General features: G+C 42.5%; 1 protein-coding gene across 5 annotated transcripts in view; it reads left to right on the top strand.

The window, feature by feature from the left end:
- Window positions 1–19,064, top strand: part of LOC147015529 (protein AF-9-like) — a 180,375-nt gene that overhangs the window by 97,346 nt on the left and 63,965 nt on the right. For all 5 annotated transcript variants that reach the window (XM_085850346.1, XM_085850347.1, XM_085850344.1 and 2 more), the window contains one exon: window positions 12,496–13,086. In XM_085850346.1, coding sequence (XP_085706472.1) covers window positions 12,496–13,086 — 591 coding nt within the window. The remainder of the gene's footprint in view (window positions 1–12,495; window positions 13,087–19,064) is intronic.

Here is a 19,064-nt window from a genome sequence, read left to right as displayed (position 1 = left end):
GCATTATAATTTGCAAGCATTTTTCACTGGCTTACATGTTAACAACTTTGCTAGAGAACCTAGCGCCTACTTACAACCAAATCATGAGCTCTTGAGGAGCTTTGAGTGTAACTTGCATGCAGAAACAGAAGAAAACATCTGTATCTCGATCAAAAACTGCCATAAATTTTACTGTCATTGTCAGGGAAAAAGCAGATGAAGAAAAGTTTCACTGTGGTCTTACTCATCATACCTTGGCTTCCATCTGCCCCTGCTTTTCCATTCCTTCCTCTTTTTAACATCCAGTCCTTAAAAGTGAAGCGTGTGCACGGGTGCCACGGCAGTAATCCGACTTTTAGACGTCTTGAAACGTACGCTGCAAAACAGCTTGTAACAGGTTGATGAATGCATGGCAAACTGCTCAAATGTTATTGGTGCTTAATATAACAATTGCCCTCACACTGACTTGGCCAGATAAAACGGCTCGTTCTTTTTAAGTTCCTCCCATTTCCCTGCATGTTTACTCGACTACCATCTAACCAAAGGCTTTCAGGTTCATTGAAAGCAACACGATGAACTCCATCGACTTGTGTGTCGTTTTTTGATACGGCGTCCACAACAGATCTTGCTTGCCTGAGATTGAAATAATGGTATGATGTCCCGCAGCTGTTCAAAGAATTGATGTGCACACTGGACTTGCCCAACACTACTCATATCCAAACAAAACGAAAGCAAAGTGCCTCACATCACCCAATTAATGACATTTTGAGTGATTGCAGACTGTGCGGAAGCGAATGTGGACAGCTAGCATGACTTGCTTTAGTTTCCAAAAAAAAAAAATCGATATGTTATGATCAGAAACGATGATCTGTGATTCTGTGATAACACTCACCCGTCTAAACCTGGCTTGGATAGCGCAAAAACATCGGTGTTTTGGGTTTAGTTCATTTTCCACCGCATAAACATGTTTCAAATGGATTTCCACGGGAACAGTGAAGTAAATATTTTTGCAGAACAAGAAGCAAGCAGAAAGCCAAAGGAATGGGGGTATTTGTTGGCACATCAGCGCCACGGCTTTTTCTCATTATAAACGTGCACGTATGTGATGTTTGTTGGATGCCATTAGTTTCATTAATCTGACAATTGTTTGTTGTTACCTCCTCCCACTGAAGGTGGACGGATATTACGTTTTCACGTCTGTCTGTCTGTCTGTGAACGGGATGTCTCAAAAAGTTGTGGACGGATTCAGATGAAATTTTGTGCACAGGTTTGGTTGGTGTGTGTGACAAGGACGAACTGATTCGATTTTGGTGAAGATCCAGATCCAGATCCGGATCCTACTACTATAATTTTTAAGTGATTCTTCACCATTGAGAAAGGGCCAAAAATGATATATAGCACGATATGTGTCAAAGATTATGGATGGATTTGGATGAAACCTGGTGGACAGGTTGGTTGTGTGACCAGGAAGAATTGATTCAATGTTGGTGAAGGTCTGAATTCGGATCCTAGAATTTTTAAAGTGATTCTTCCCCATTGCTTGATAGGGCAAAAATAATAAATATCAATACGTTACGTACATTAAATACAGTATGTATAGGGTGCAGGTACAAGTGCAAAATACATGTTAAAATTTATGTCGGGATTGAAATCTCATCAGGGGCATCACAATCCAACAAGAGTCCAGCAAGATAAGTCCTGGTGGGTCCTTGACCACAGCGCAACCGCTGTGTGGGACGCCAGGTCAACATCTGTTGGATTAGTTGAGTACAATACCCTTTAGATTGAATAATGTATCCAGCTAGTCACAGTCTCTGTGCTCGCAACACTTGGCACGCTGGTGAAGCTCCTCATTAGTGATCCGCATCGGGCAATATATCTTGAAGGCTGCTTTAAGAAGGTGTGAGTGTGTAGCAACAGAACAGTGGGCAGATGCGATCAACCCATGACCTGACAGCCTCGGGAAACTGGACTCCCCCCTCCCCCCCTTCCCTCCGCCCTTACATCCCGTACCTGGCCCTGGGTGAATATCATGAACAATAAAGACTCACACAATGAGCAATAAAGCAGAGGAAGAGGAGAAACCTGAACAATAAAGCAGAGAAGGTAGAGTAGCGCAGGCCAACATTGATCGTATTGAAGCCTTGACGCATACATTTAGCACCAGTAGCAGTGGATGAGTCAAGTATGACTGAATTTCTCCACCTTGACAGGAGTGATGTTGGCTTTTTTTTCATTGAGGGGATGTAGGATAGGTTTAGAAAAAGAAAGATTAAGGGATTTGGCCAGCAATTATGCAAAAGACAACAACATGCTTTCCTGACATTAGTTAAAAAGAGGATTGGAGCAAGTGCGTCAAAGTAAAGGCATCCTATATGAAACAAGAAAGCGTCTCAATATAAAAAGCCCGCCACATTGCTTTGTAATCTAATTTAACCCGACGGAAACAACAGCTTAAAAAAACAATAAATTTGTGCATTTTATTAATTGGTATTCGCCAAATGCTCATAATAAAGATTTGTTGAGGATTTGATGATAAAAGCTCAAATGGTAAAAACGTTATGGCTTCAACAGACAGACAGAGGGAAGGCGTCGTGATGGGAAGGGAAGGCGTCGAAATGGGAAGGGAAGGCTGCGTGATGGGAGGGAAGGCGGCGTGAGAGGAAGGGAAGGCGGCGTGATAGGAAGGGAAGGCAGCGTGATGGGAAGGGAAGGCGGCGTGAGAGGAAGGGAAGGCGGCGTGATAGGAAGGGAAGGTGGCGTGATGGGAAGGGAAGGCGGCGTGATGGGAAGGAAAGGCGGCGTGATGGGAAGGGAAGGTGGCGTGACAGGAAGGGAAGGTGGCATGATGTGAAGGGAAGGTGGCGTGATGTGAAGGGAAGGTGGCGTGATGGGAAGGGAAGGCGGCGTGATGGGAAGGGAAGGCGGCGTGATGGGAAGGGAAGGCGACGTGATGGGAAGGGAAGGCGGCGTGATGGGAAGGGAAGGCGGCATGATGTGAAGGGAAGGCGGCGTGATGTGAAGGGAAGGCGGTGTGCTGGGAAGGGAAGGCGGCGTGATGTGAAGGGAAGGCGGCGTGATGTGAAGGGAAGGCGGCGTGATGTGAAGGGAAGGTGGCGTGATGGGAAGCGAAGGTGGCGTGATGGGAAGGGAAGGCGGCGTAAGAGGAAGGGAAGGCGGCGTGAGAGGAAGGGAAGGCGGCATGATGTGAAGGGAACGTGGCGTGATGGGAAGGGAAGGCGGCGTGATGGGAAGGGAAGGTGGCATGATGGGAATGCAAGGCGGCGTGATGTGAAGGGAAGGCGGCGTGATGGGAAGGGAATGCGGCGTTATGTGAAGGGAAGGCGGCGTTATGTGAAGGGAAGGCGGCGTGATGTGAAGGGAAGGCGGCGTGATCGGAAGGGAAGGCGGCGTGGTGGGAAGGGAAGGTGGCATTAGCGCCGGGGAAGGGAAGGCAGAATGAGAGGAAGGGAATGGTGATGAAACGCGCCCAAATGGCAACATTTTCTTTTTAACAGCCGGGTTCCATATAAAACCAGGAGGGAACATTTAAAACCCACTCTTTTCTACCTGGCAAAGGCCTGCCAGCATGCATGCATGATTTCACATACAATGACCTTTGCACCCTCCGGTAGTCTCACTCCAAATCTGATTCATTCATGCTACCCAATGGGGAAGCAGTTTTAAATTCAAAACTGATTTGTCAGTCCTTAACAGTCTCCTTGACAGAGCGGGAGGGGTGGGGAGCAGTGGGAGGGGAAAGGGCTGGGAGAGAGAGGAAGGAAAGGGGGAGAGCGAGGAAGTGGGGGAAGAGAACGCCACACCACATGTTGCTATACACACCATGAGGGACGGTGTACGAGGAGGGGGGTGGGAGCGAGAAAAGAGAGAGGAAGGGGAGGAGGAATAGAGGAGAGAGGGTGTGGGAGAGTGAGGAAGGGTTTGGTGAGCTAGGAAGGGAGCGACGCCTCATCACACGTTTCTATACACTCTGGGAGGGAGGGTGCGAGGAAGGGGGTGAGAGTGAGAGAAAGAGAGAGGAGGGGAGTGTGGAAGTGGGGGAGAGTGAGGAAGGGGTGAAGAGCAATGAAGGGGGAGAGTGATGTCTCACCACACGTCGCTACACACTCCAGGAGGCAGGGGTGTGAGGACAGGGCTGGCAGCAAAAGAGAGGCAAGGGAAGATAGAGTCTGGAAGGGAGAGGGAGAGGGAGGAGGGGGAAGAGAGCAAGGAAGAAGGGCGGGGAGAGCGACGGCTCAGAAATTGAGTATACATTTTTCAGAGTAAATTAAATAAAATAATATTGTAATATTTTCCAATTCTCTTTTGAACTTCCAATTGCTTTATTCATCTAATTCCTCCCATTATGTAAATCGTTCTTTTAATTTGATCTTTAATTTAATTTATTTTGCCTTCCTAACTCCAGAGATTTGCCCACAGAAAACCCAGCCACGGGAGCCTTCACAGCTATCCCGCTGGCTAATTATTTTCATTGCACTCAAACAGTATAGAATGTTAAAAGTTTAATACTTTGTCAATTTGTAAATATGGAGAAGGATGGATCACAGCCTTGCAAGTAAATGCGCTGAGTTATAAGAATTGTTAATTTCTTTAAATTTTCAGATTTCATTCCAGATTTTGACTTTTTAGATTTTCAATTTTTCAGATTTCACTCCAGATTTCAGCATGAGGGGAAGGGAACACAGTGTTAGCAGAGGAGAAGGGAAGGCAGTGCAAGGGGAGGGGAAAGGGAAGGCAGCTTGAGGGGGAAGGGAAGATGGTGTGAGGGGTCCACATACTTCAATCCGAAAAATAATCTACATGCTCTGATCCTCAAATCCGAAGACAGATTTTGATTCTATACTTTAATTAGACCCTGAGAGTACATTGTGGTTCCAAAGCAAGGCATTTTTGAGTAGGCTGAAACAAAATAGCTGACTGACCAAGGATAAGCCTGTTTTTTTCATGATGAGATGAGTTAATTTTCTTTAAAAGGGGTGTTTAAATTTACCCAAATACCCAGTTTTCATGCTTTAGTATGCATGCAAAGCTTTGGGCCGTGCGGTTTCATGGTTTTGGAGTTCTGGAGGACACACACACACACACACACACACACACACACACACACACACACACACACACACACACACACACACACACACACACACACACACACACACTTATTATAGATTTCATGCCTGTATTAAATATTTTTTCTTCAAGGGGCCACAGCAAAAGCAACAAATTGTATTATATGAAAGTACTCTTTTTAGTGCAGCAGATAACTGCAAAAATACTTTGGTTTGTGATGCAAGCATGAAATTTGGCACAAATACTCTTTGAGGTCCACTTTTTCAAAAAAGGCGCTGGCCATGCAAAATTCCAAGATGGCGACCATTTCTCAAGATGGCCCCCATATGCACAAAAAATTCCACTTCTGCAGCTAAATATTTGAAACAAAACACAACATTAAGCATGTAAACCAAAATTTTTTTTGTGTCTAAGATTTGAGCATGATTATTCTTTGTGATGTAACACCTCACAGCATGATGGGTAACAAAGATGGCATCCAACATGTCTGCCGCAAAACCAAAACAATGCTCATATTTCAGGAAATAATAGACATAGACTCATAATTTTTGGATCTATACCTAGGTTTTTGGGATCAACTAATTAGGTGGACATGGTTTTAGATTCCTTGTTCCCATGCATACTGCTGAAACAAAGTTGGGAGTCCAAGATGGCTGCCACAATATCTGTAAACCATTGTTCACGAACTAGCGTTTGAAACAAAATCAAGATTTTTTTTTTAAAGGTTTACTAACGTGACAGATATGGTTCAGATATGGACAGAAAAATTCTTCCCATTTTGCAAATGGAAAATCAACCATGGACGGTCAGTCGTCATAGGAGATGCTGAGGCCATGCTCATGCAGCATTTCTACCAGGCTTCTCTTCCTGGTTTTGGCAAAGATAGAGAGACGCATGTACACTGGGAACGGTGTTTCTCTGTCTTTGGAGTGTCTGTGTGTTGCTGCTCCCTCTTTGTATCGGGAATAGCAGTTATACTGCAGCAGCTGGGAAATGGCCTGGTCAGACTTTGAAGCCCCAAATCTCAGCTGTGATTTGATGTCTGCACCATGTTCAACCATCCCGACGAATTTAAGGAGAGTGGGTGGTATAGCATCTTTAACACAGCCTTCAGGAAATGTGCCATCAAATCTTGATTGATGGTCTAGTATGTGTCGTCTCAAGATTTTTGCAGCTTTAGCCATCACAAGTGCATCAGAGTATTCTGATGCCTTTGATAGTGACAAAGCCACATCTTTCTGAAATGCTAAAAGCACACCTGTTCCCTTTTTGTGAGCTTCAAGCTCAGGGATTTCAGCCAATAATTTATCCTTTAATGTGGTGGTATTGACAGTGGGAGTATCAACAGCCAGTTGTGCCAGACGTTGTTGGTATAACTGGTAAATATCTGCAAGGGGGAAGACTGTGGAACCGTCTAAATTCAGACTGGTTTCAACAATGTAATTCATCAATTCCGAAAGAACCAGTGGGTACACATCTGGTTCCTCCTTAGTTTGATGTGTCTTTCTCAAGACTTCTGAGATGGTATCTCTCAGACCCTGTTGTACAGAGCAGTGAGACAGGCACAATGGTATTTTAGTTCCTGGGCAATGCCATCTCCACCACCCAGTTTTGCTAACAACGTGCCATCATTCAGTGTTTGAGCACACTCGTGCAGCCTCTTGTCCAAGTTCATGGTCATAACTTGCCGAAGATCAGATTCAGGTGAAGTCTTTTCACACATAATACATACTTGACCATCATGGCTAGTTCGTCGCTGCTTCACATGCCCTTCATCTGTTTCACTACCATGAGAGTCGGATCGACGTTTCTTGGCACGATCGAGTTTAGTGTTATTAAATAACAACCGACAACGCATGTGGTACTTTTCCTCATTCCTTCTCAGCGTTGCCTCTATACCTCCACCCTCATTCAGTCTAGCTGGGTCTAAAATCAATGGGAGTGCACTGATTTCATTGAATAGAGGTATATTGGTCGCTAGCATAGTATACCCATCATGTTCTGGGACATGATGGGTAGGAGGGGAAGTCAGGACTTCATTCTTTTTGTCTTTTTGGCAAAGTGAGCATCTAGTCCAGTCTGTTTGCCTCTTGGCTAAAATTGGATTCGCATCTGCCATTTTGATTAAGGCCGAGGGTTTATCCTTTCACCACTTTAATCAACGCACATTCCTGTATGGGATACAACTAGGTTCGGGTGACATACACCAAGCCCAATCTTTCATCCAGTGTCATTTAAGTCCGGTGTGATCTGTACACCATTCGGGTAACTACATGACCAAGTCATGTATAGCCCCCTTACTCTTGGCTCGGCTCTCCCGCGCTGGCACACCCTGTCAATTCAGGCGTGGCTATCTAACTAAATCTAGTAACTACAAACTACTGTTTACTAGCTACTGGATATGGGGCTGTTAGACAGCATTTGGGACACTAAAGTAAACTATACTACAACAACTAGTCTATTACTACAGCATTAGTAAAGCAAGATCAACTGACACTGAACCCCATGCTGAGTTACACAGCAGTGACATCACCAGTGTGCCCTGGTTGTGCGCTGACATCACTCTCTTATAATTATGCTAAGCTTTCCTCCACCCTCTAAAATGCAATCTGACAAAATAAGTAATAATTCTAATGAAATCCATTATCTTTATTACCAATTTGCCGACTTATAGTACTTAGTATTTCTATGTTTATTCATTGATGAGATATTTTTCAGTTTTATGGCGGCCATCTTGGACGCCATCTTTGTTGTGACAGGTAATTTTGCAATATACGACAAACAAGTGAAGATTTATGCAATAAATCAGAAATAAAAGTATTTTACCACTAAATTTTGTGAAATGATAAATGATTATTACCAGCTTGATTTTTCTGGAGATATGACTTTGCAGCCATCTTGAAAATGGCAGCCATTTTAATTTTCAGCAGGAGCAATATTTTTGCATAAAGAGTGATCCTTGGAGACTAGAGATCATTTATGTTAAATTTCATGCTTGCATCATAAGATATTCTGATGAAAATAAGAAAATATCTTCAGCACAGTTCCTGAAATATTAGGATTTATAGATTTCATGGTTGCCAGCCTGGTGTTGGCGCAGTGGTTAGGGCAGCGGCTTGGGATCCAAAAGGTCCTGAGTTCAAGCCCCGTTGGGCCACTGAATTAATACACCAGGGGGTTGACTCAGCCTGTCATCCTTCTGAGGTCGGCAAAATGAGTACCAGTGTACTGGGCCGGTGTATATCCCGGTTAAAATAGGTGTACCATATCCCTGTGTGTCGTAAGAGGCGACCAGGGTTGCGTCAGGAAGGGCATCCGGCGTAAAACATGTGCCAAATCACTATGCGGATCATACGGATGATCCGCTGTGGCAACCCCGAAAGGGAGCAGCCGAAAGAAGAAGAAGAAGAGATTTCATGGTGGCCATCTTGGACGCCATCTTTGCTTTGACCATTTGATTATGTACTACAGCCCAGACAACATTCCTATTCGATTCTTTGACCCCTAAAACCTAGGTATATGCTCAAAATATTGTCTTTAATCCAAATACTTGCTTTAGGAATAATACTTTTCAATTTGGATGGTGGCCATCTTGGAAAATGGTCTCCATCTTGATTTTTTTTCGTGGCCAGTGCCATTTTTTAACACAGTAGACCAAAGAGAGTATTTGTGCCAAATTTCATGCTTGCATCACAAACCGAAGTATTCTAGGGGTATTTTGCAGTTATCTGCTGCACTATTTGGGGACACCATGATCCAGATACGGATTATTATAGAGTTCGCACCTTTCTTCATCTATATGTCGTTTCGATTAATGAAAGCGATTGTGTCAACGTTGATCCTTGTAAACCGAGGACCTTGCTCCGATGCGACGTTATCCAAACCTCTTTTTTTTTCGTTCTGTCCTTGTACACACACTCTCTGAAGTTGCCAGTGCACGTGGAACTATCATTGACTGCTTACCTTAAGTGGGTGTTTTTGTGTACATGTTGGTCTTCATAATTGTAGGTTTTGGAAAAAACTTGTTTGGTTTGTGTTTTGACCTTCAAAATTGTTTTTAGGCACAGATTTGAAGGTGAGCTCCCTTCTACATCGTGCAAATGAAATTAACTTAATTTGCCGTTGCCTTTTAAATATTTTCCAGTTTAAACTTTTGGAATGACATGGATCAGCTGTCATGTTTGTTCATTGCTTTGCATGCAGCAACATCAGTCCTTTTTTTCTGTTTCCCCCCTTTACCATGTTTTCCCAAATACTAACTTTTAAGAATGTTGCGAAGTAATTTGACAATCATAGAAATTGGGTAACAATTAGCAGAATATTGAAAATTCAAGCTCTGGGAATTATTTTTTTAATCCTTATTAATTCTCCAGAATGGTGGTCTCTCTGTTAGGCACTCCCTTTTTCCTATGTCATGTTAAATCTCGTTTTTCAAAAATAGAATGGAGTGGCAGGATAGCTTCATGTTAAATATATAAGATGGGGGGAAAAGGTATAAAGGTAAATTGGGGAAAACAGTTGTGGAAAATTTGTAGTATAAAACAGTGTGTGGGAATTGATGGAGAACGTTTCGTTAAAAAAGGGGGAGGGGAGCGGTGGCGTATAAAAATCTATAGTGAAGTGGAAATAGGGGAGGGATAGGGGAGTGGGGTTAGTGAGGATGTGTAAAACTTGCGCTATTTTGCATACGTAATAAATAGTTCCTTCGCAAACGATGGCCCCTTGCCCATCTGTCATGTTGCTACCTTTGTGCGTTTTATTGCGTCTGGCATGTAACCTTGGAAAACACCTCCTTTGGTTGTGTAAATGTGTGAGTGTGAGCGTGTGCGAGCTTCGGATGCTAACGCACAATATAATGATGCCTCTCGTGGGCCAAAGTGGCCTTCAACCATTGTAACTTATGGACATTTAAAAAAATTAATGCATTGCTGTTTCTTCAAATTATATCAGAAACGTGCACACTGAAATTGAGTTATCAACCGCCTTCATTTGAAATATGTTGAATCGAGAAATACAAATAAATTGTTTGAATGTTTCACTTGGATAATTTGTCGAAACCTTTGTGATCATGTGACCATGATTGGAAAATATTTGTTTTGAAGGTACTGTGATCGTTATCTGATGTAACGTGTTGCTTGTCGTCACATTTATGATGAGAAATGGTAATTTCATCATATAACTCCAAAATACTGGCTGCAAAGGAAATCGTGAACCAATGTTTATTCTCAATTATCTCAAAACAATCTTGTGCAAAATCCACATGTTAAACGAATCACAGAAAACCGCTAACTTGATAATCTGTTTTATAATGATAGTAATAATAATGATTATAACAACAACATTTCTATTTCACTCTTCTTGCAAATTCATAGCAGAGCATCTTACAAGTTGAAATTTTACTTTTCGAGCAGAGGGACAGGGAATAATGGTGGGTGTTCGTTTGTTTGCTTGTTTGAGTGTTTCCTTGTTTTAGTGTCAGCTTTAGTTACCTTTGTAACCGAAGAAGGCCATTCACATGTTATGGTGCAGAAGCTGCTCAATCATGCTCAGCAATCAGCAATCATGCTCAAAGATAGCAAGTAATGTAATGTGATATCAAGGAACCTCTGACAAGACCACACTGCTTTCTAGCTGCATTCCAGAGAAGAATTTGGAATTTGTCCAGGAGGCGAAGTGATAACCTACTCTTTGCGAAGGGCACCGACCTTGGGATCTTTAACATCCACTAACTAATACTGGCCGACGGGAAACCGTTCAATGTCCATCCGGGGGACAGCGCACACGATGAATTGCCCTGCTTGTGAAACACCGGGATGACAGTTTATCGCTGGGCTGATGTTCGATCCCAAGCTTAAGAGCTCGGAGGTGAGTGCGCATACCTCTCGGATATCCTGCCATCCCACTTGAGCATGGGACCAATGGAGGAAACCCTTTTTCACAAAATAAGTATGTTTATAGATCTTATTAAACCATGGTGCCATGATATCGTCTCACTTTTGATTTCACCACATTGTTGATAATTTTTCCTTTGGACTCATGTTCAAAAGCGTCATAATCAAGTTTAGATTTGTATACACCTGTGGAGACTTGCACGGAATTTCAACATGGTGTTAAGTTTTAAAAAAGTTTTCCAAACGAGCCTCTCCTGGAATAACTTCAGACGAGTAGTACACGTCAAATGTACAATAATGCTCTGAAGGTGAGAGTTAACTTTCCACATTCGGAGTGAAGATCAACTTTTTGCAAAAGACGAAGGTATTATATTGTTGATGTATTGTATCGCTTTCGGAAAACTGAGGCAAAGTGATTCCATCTTGAATCAACTTTGTCACAGCGATGATATACCATCTTCTTTTTGTGTCATTCTTATTATTATGTTTGGCCATTAAAATATCACAGCTCGAAGAGGATGGTGATGGGGAGGTCTAGATTGATCGTTTCACGCATCCAAACCAAACTCACTGCCTTTCCACATTTATCCGTGCACTGTGTTGCCCCGATGTTCAATTCCAAGAAAATGCTGTATTTAACAATACAACGTCCATGATGTTTTAAAATTCAAATTGATAACACTAAATCATAAACAACACGAGGTACTCCACTCTTCTGCCACGAGTGCATGTTTGTAAATAGTCTCTTAATGCTCGTGCCACTTACTCGATCTCGGTGGTGGTTGCGCTTTTCCGGTTTGACAAAGTGGTAGTTACAACTTTTTTTGACAAATACTAGTTACAAGTTTGTTTCCAGTTTGACAAATGCTCGTTACACCTTTGTTACTTGTACTGTTTCACTGATTTGAATGTAAATGGCTTGATAATAAATTCATTAATTTCTTTCAACAGAAAATAGCAAGTAATGAAAAGAAAAACAACCAAATAGTGCTGCATGGCCTGAAAGCTGTCCCACATCGAAGTCTTTAATTTGCAAGATGAATCACCTGGTTAATTGAATGGATAATGTCCCTTTGTCCCTTTGTTAAATGCATAATGTCCCTTTGTCTAAAGTTGTTGCAACCAAACAGAAAGCGGGAGGGTGAGGATGAGCTTGGTTGTTGGGCTTCCGATTGGTTGTGGTGCAATCATTGGTTTCCCCATTCAGTTTGAGGAGAGGGCTGGCTGTTTGTGAGGTGAAATGGGACCCTAAACATTTGGTGCTGATGGCAGTATCTCTTCTTTTCCAAAATCAAACAATTTTTGGGGAAAATTGCAAACCTATATTAAATGAAACATATCTAATTCTGTCTTGTCCCAAAACCCTTTGGCTATTTTGTTTCCAATGGCAACCACGTTGCTTTTTCTTGCTGCTTTCTGTATGCTCCCCTGTAATATTCTGCTGTTTGGGAGTACAGATGTGGCATGTAGCTGTGGTATGACTATGAACATCTGCTTTGTGGATTTGTCAGCCTGACTTTTTTTTTTTTCTCAGGAACCTTCAAAAGGCAGCAACAATAACAGCAGCAGTCTACCAAAACCCCACAAGTCATCTAAGGACCACAGAGAAAAGCCCAGCAAGGACTCAAAAGAGCATAAGAGCGGTATTAAGGAACCACATTGGGACCCAGGCAAGTTGGGGAAGGATCCGTCCAAAAAGCCCAAAGAGAGTGGCCGACCAGCCAAAGATGAAGCTCATGGAGGAAACGCAAATATTGCCTTCAAGGAGCCCAAGCCACTGCACCCTGAGCACAAGGCAACGGGCACAGCGATGCGTGGCGTCTACCAAGGGGATGTGAAGGGCATCGCGAGTAAGCGTCCCACAGGCCCAGAGCCACCCGAGGATTGTGGCACTAAAAAGCGCAAGAGGGGTCTTGTAGAGGTTGCAGCAAAGCGGCACGCTGTTGTGAGCACCAGTCCTGTAGGACTTCCTACCAAGGGGCCCGGGAGGCCAATCGGTAAGACGAAGGGACGGGAGACTGAGGGGCCACTTGGTGAGAGGCGGAAACCTCCACTTGCTCCATTGGAAGACGTTGATCCCAACGACTCTGAATTTGAAGATGACAACAGGTCTGCCAAATCAGAGGTACATTTCAACCTTTCAGTGTTGCTATCTTTTATTTTATTGATCCTTAATATCGCCCTTGTCTTTCTGTTTTTACATCATCTCTCTCTAGTTAAAAATGGTTTTAAAGCATGCTTTAAACATAAGATAATGGAAAAAGCAAAGAATAATTTTTGTTGTCCTCATTTATGCATTCGTACTTTCTGGGTAAATAACAGCGTGCCAATGGGTTATGATATGGACACGCTTGGTTGTAAAGATGTCTTGAAGTTTTAATGAAAACAATATTTTTTTCCCCTCTCTACTGCTGATCCTATCCTCCATGAAAGACATCATTGCTAGTGCAATAGCTGTTGATACCACTAGAACTGCAAATGGAAAGGAATTGTTCAAATTATTTAATACTCCACAGACTGGCATCTCATGTGCTTTTCTATTGATATGTTTGGTTGGTTGATTGTTGGTCACACGTGAACCAATTGGTCCTTCAACAATGGTTTGTTGATATGAATGTTTTATTTTTATTGGAGGTCTTAAAAGCTTTTCACCATTGTGAAAAAGTTCCGAAACCTTCTGGAGAAATGCCATTTGTCTCCCAGAGGGCGCAAATTGACTGGAGCGTGCCAAGCTGAATTTACCCTTGGTATTTGATAAAATGTTATCCTATGACAACATCGTAGTTGGCAAGCATTATTGTTTTTATTACTGTTTATTATTTATGTTAACATGCAGCATAGTCATAGTCATAGTCTGTACTTGGAGGTTGCCTCCACTGTGTTGATCGACATATTTGTTGTTTTCAAAACAATAGGGACCTTCTGAAAGAACAACAGTTTTGCAGACCCGGCCGAACATGCCTTTAGTTTCCTGTCTGTCACAGAATACTGTACCAGCAGTCCTGACCAAGTCGGGTCAAAGTTGAGACCGAGACGCACTACTTGGGTGAGAGGAAATGGCATTTGCAGTACTGTATTGTTTTGGCCAATCTTCGTTTGCACTCTTCAACAGGAGCATTTCGAAGAGAAAAATAAACAAAAGTGTAAGCGTGGCATGTCAGTTAAAGCAAGGTTTTGCAGCTCAATAAAAATAAATAATATATAGAGTTGAGGATTTTTTTCATTAATTTTTTTGTGTTTCTGGAGACTGACTCACACACGCACACGCACATGCACATGCACACGCACACGCACACACACACACACACACACACACACACACACACACACACATACGGCTATATAAGCGTGTGTATATGTATATGTATATATATATATATATATATATATATATATATATATATATATATATATATATATTCAGCACACTGGTAGGCACATGTGATTGGTCAGCACACTAACAAACACACTAACACTAATCAACACACTAACAAACCGGGGGAAAGCAAAGGGGAGACCAACAGCGAGGAAGGATTTGATCACGTCATCGGTCACAGCATTTTAATGGATCTCGTAAAATTAAAATGTATCTTTGCCGGAATATCAAAATGGTCCAACTTTTTGAAAAACAAGTGTTGAAGCAGGCACTCGTGGAGAGTTTTGAGGATTGAAGCATTGTGTTATGTTTTTAGCTCGAGATGAATTTTTTATCATGTCATCTCAACTGAGATTCACTGGGTGAGGGTGAGTTGGGACAAAATGACAAACTCGTCCATTACATGCTTTCACCAACTGATATTTTTATTCTGTCCGAGGATTATTTCAAACATAACATATTGCATTAGTCTCCTAAGTATCTCAGTGCAGTATTGTGCATATTAATTGCAATGAAATTTCATCCATCACTTGACTGAAAATTCTTAATCATCATCTTCGTTCGTACGCAGCACAAGGCTGCGGGTAGCATCAATGGCTGAGGGCATAGCTGTGCCACTGATACAATGCCCTTTGCTGGTTAAGGCAGGAATTTGGAATTTGGCCATGTTGGCAGCGATAACTCGACTACTCTTTGCAAAGGCCACCATATGGGATCTTTAAACGTTCACCAACTATTGCTGGCAGACGGGACACCCATTTTAACGTCCATCTGAGGGACGGCACACACATTGATGAATCACCCTTGCCCGTGAAACACCAGGATGACAGATTATAACTGGGTCGGGATTCAAACCCAGACGAAACAGCTTCGAGGCAAGTGTGCATACCTCTCAGCCATCCTGTCAACCCATGAGCATTAACGATTAAGATGATATGATGAGGTTCTCCCTCATGGAAAACAATCACTTGGATGAGGGGGGTTTAACATGCAGAAGAAGAGATAGTTAATCGGTGATAAGGGAACTGCAAGGACAACTAAGAATGGTTAAACCATTAGTTCTTCAACTTTAATATGGGGCGCCTTTCACACAGCATGCCCCGGAGTCTTCTTTAACGGTCTCAATTATTTACACCTTCTTGTGGGGTTGGCCGGGGGGAACAGTTCTGGCCTAAATCTTAATTAAACCGGCTGGCCAGGCCTGACATTAGACTCGCAGGAATTTTGGAATTGGTTCAGTTGGCCAGCAATAACCTACTACCTGTGTGCTCTTCGCAAAAGACACTGTGGGATCTTTAACGTCCACCAATGGATGACGCAACAATTATTTATTTTCGAGGGAATTATGTGCTTCTGGTAGCACTGGAAATTAGCATAACTTGTTCATAAAAGGGTATTCATGTGTTCACTGATAACTGGCCTGAGAATGCTATCGATGTTGATTTTTCTCCTCCTCGTTGAATGTGGAAAATGGCGTAAGCGTGCCATATCTGTCTGTCCAACCTCTTGCGATGCTGATCCAACGTCATGTCGAATGCTTTGACTTTATTTGTCAGATCTGTTAAGATTGAATGTTTCCTTGAAGCGAGAGATTGAGGTAATTACGACTGTTGACTCGGTATGTCAAGCAGATAAGCCATTTCTTATCAAGGAGCTTTTTTCTTTAGCTTTTCTTTCAATATTTGCAGGAAACACTCTGACATTTCTACAGGGAGTAGGAAAAAATGCGCTTTACTCCACGTCCCCCCATCATTAGACATCGAGGACACATTAAACTTTGTGCCATCGTCATTGCCAAGCATAAGTGACAATATCTTTGCATGATGTAATGGCAGGATAAGCCTCTCACCTATCGCTTAAGGCCATCTTGGCACGAACGATTCGTAGTGACACCACGTAAGAGGCTTCACAGCCAAGGATGACATTTGCTGTTGAAAACTTCCATCTGAATCGAACCTGGCTTTCTTTGTCACTGTTTTTTCTCGATGTTAAAAAAAAATAAGAAGCTTTTATTTGTATGCTCCTGAAGGGTGTTTGGTTTCAAAATGATGTTTCAGTTTACATGGTTTCATCTCCGCAGACAATACTTTTCAGAAAATTACGCGTTGTGTCTTTTTTTTCAATACCAGAGGCAGTGATGCTGGTGAAATCGTACTTCATGTTCGACGAGAGATGGTCTTCACTCTCGGTCGGTAGATATGGCCATTATTTTCAGGAGAAACAGACCGCACTGCATTACACATTCCCTTGTTTTTTGTTGTTGCAAATTTCTTTGCTCTTATTGGTCTGCAGAGAATGCATGACATCAGCTATTGAACAATCAGGCCCTCCAGTATTGGCTTGGTATGTGTGCTAGTGATTAACTTAGCTGGTGAAAATGTCAACTTGTAAGAAGAATGGGTTTCCATTGACGTGCTCAATCTCCACCGACATCAAAATGTTGGACAAATCCCTGCATACGTTGTACCTGCCATCTTGTAACATCGCCAATGAACAACCCCTTTGCCTTTTAAGAAGGATTGGATTGTTGTTACCAAGCCAATAATATATACATATACCTTAGAGTGCCTGAGATTATTTTCTGGTGATGTCAACCTGGCAGGCGCAATGTATGTTGGCATTGCCCACAATGTTGATGTGGTGGAGACTGATGGCATCAGTGATATCTCTACCTCTACCCCCCCCCCCTCTCTCTCTCTCTCTCTACCTCTCTCTCTTTTTACCTCTCTCTTTACCTTTACCTCTCTACCTCTCTCCTTTACCCTTCTCTAACTCTGTTACCTCTACCTCTGTTATCTCTATTTCTATAACTTCTCACCCCCTCTCTACCTCTCTTGACCTCCTTTACTGCTCTCCTTCTTTACCTCTCTTACCTTTACCTATTCTACCTCTACCCCTCTCTACCTCCATGTACCTTCCTATACCTCTCTCTATCTCCTCTTACCACTTTGACTATGCCCCCCTCTCTACCCCCTTTACCTCTCATGACTAACTTGTGACTTTCTTTTGCCAATCAGTCTTTGCCACATCACTGTGCTTCTCTTATCAACAATTGCTACCTGTGCTTGAGTCTCCACATTTGTTAAGTTTTTGGAGGTGGTCTAACAGGGTTAACACCTCTGGACAGCATATAATGTCAAGTGCTGAATTGTACTGAATAACCAATTATACAATTTTATTACTGTATGAGCTGTTCCACAGTAATATGCTACATTTAAGGGTCTTATCTTCAGGAGCTATCACAGAATTCCTAAAGTATCCATAGAATACCACTAACGTGTCTTTAGGTGTATATAAATGTAGATATATACCATTTATAGCAAAACCGCTATTGTCCTAAAATTAAAGCGTGCAGATAAAATTTTATTCACTGTGATGGGAATAAATCTTTGTCTTAAGTGTTAGATTAAAAACTAAATAGATTTACCAAGAGTTTTATATGAACACATACGTTTTTGATTGAGACTGGTTTAGATTATATGTGTAAAAGGACTTTACTTATGATATCCCACACCCTGAATTTGCCAAAAATATACTTTAATGTGAATGCTGGGGGGTTGAAAACAGAGTAACAATCGTTATGCTATCGGTCAATTCGTCATGAAAGAAACAAAATGCTCAAGCTGCACAACCTTTCAAAATACAGTCTTGTTATTTTTGTGATAACATAACTTAACCTAAATGACAAATGTGTAACAAAGGATAACATTAGTGGTAAGTCCATATCGCCATAAAAGCTGTACAAAAATCTGGCTTTCCGATTGCGGACCAAAGTCACGTTTGTTACAGAAGGCTTTGAGCCATTTCTGTTAATGAAGACAGAACACCATCAATAAATTGTGCTGGGTTCGATTATCTTCTTACTGTTGGATTCCAGTAGTGGAGGGGTCAGTCTTTTATTTCCCCTCATTTGCAAGATAAACTGGACACACTTAATGTGGACTATGTATGTAACACAATGGTTACCCATTACTGTGGAAAGGCTCGTATAGGGAATACTTTGATGAAGGCTCGTTGTCAGGTAGTCTTATTTTGCGATTAAAAAAAAAAACTTTGTGAAAATCATTTTTGTTTTTATGCCCTCTATTATTGAACTCGCAAATACCACCCGTCGCTTTGCTGATGGGAATACTGGGAGGCTGGAGGGGGGGGGAGACAGAAAGAGGGGAGAGAGAGAGTGAGGAGAGTGAGAGGGTTGGAGGAGGTAGGAGGGGAAGGTCAGAGATAGAAGGGAGGGGGAGAGAGAGGAGGGAGGGAGGGTGAGAGAGAGAGAGAGAGAGAGAGAGCCAGAGAGAGAGAGAATGGAGGGGCGATGGAGGGCGAGAAGGGGAGAGCGAGGAAGGAGGGGCAGGAAGGCGATGCTTCACCACCGTCGCTATACATCTGGGAGGTAGGGGATGTGAGGTGGATGGGAGGGCGAGGAGGGGGAATTGGAGAGGGCAAGGGTGTGTTCTGGACTTTAGTTTGGGCGTGGGACTTGAAGGGGATGGGGGGGGGATGAGGAGAAGTTGGGAGAGGGGGATGGTCCCGTCTGCCGGCATTAGTAGAGGATTGAATGAAATGGGGTACATTAAAACAGCATGATCAAAGAGGATCTCCCAGAATTTATTTCATTTGAGGGTTTGTGAGTGTGGGTATTCGACATTCTGTAACTTTGGAGGGTATGAAAGAAATGTGATGTCTGTAGGAGGCTACTTTGGTGGGATCTTTGTTTGGTTTGAGGATAA

This window comes from Eptatretus burgeri, chromosome 12, assembly GCF_056783735.1.
Source record: "Eptatretus burgeri isolate ZD-2024b chromosome 12, Ebu_testis_v1, whole genome shotgun sequence".
In the NCBI taxonomy this organism is placed as follows: Eukaryota; Metazoa; Chordata; class Myxini; order Myxiniformes; family Myxinidae; genus Eptatretus; species Eptatretus burgeri.
The sequence above is the reverse complement of the archived record's forward strand: the minus strand, read 5'-3'. Positions and strand labels throughout refer to the sequence as shown.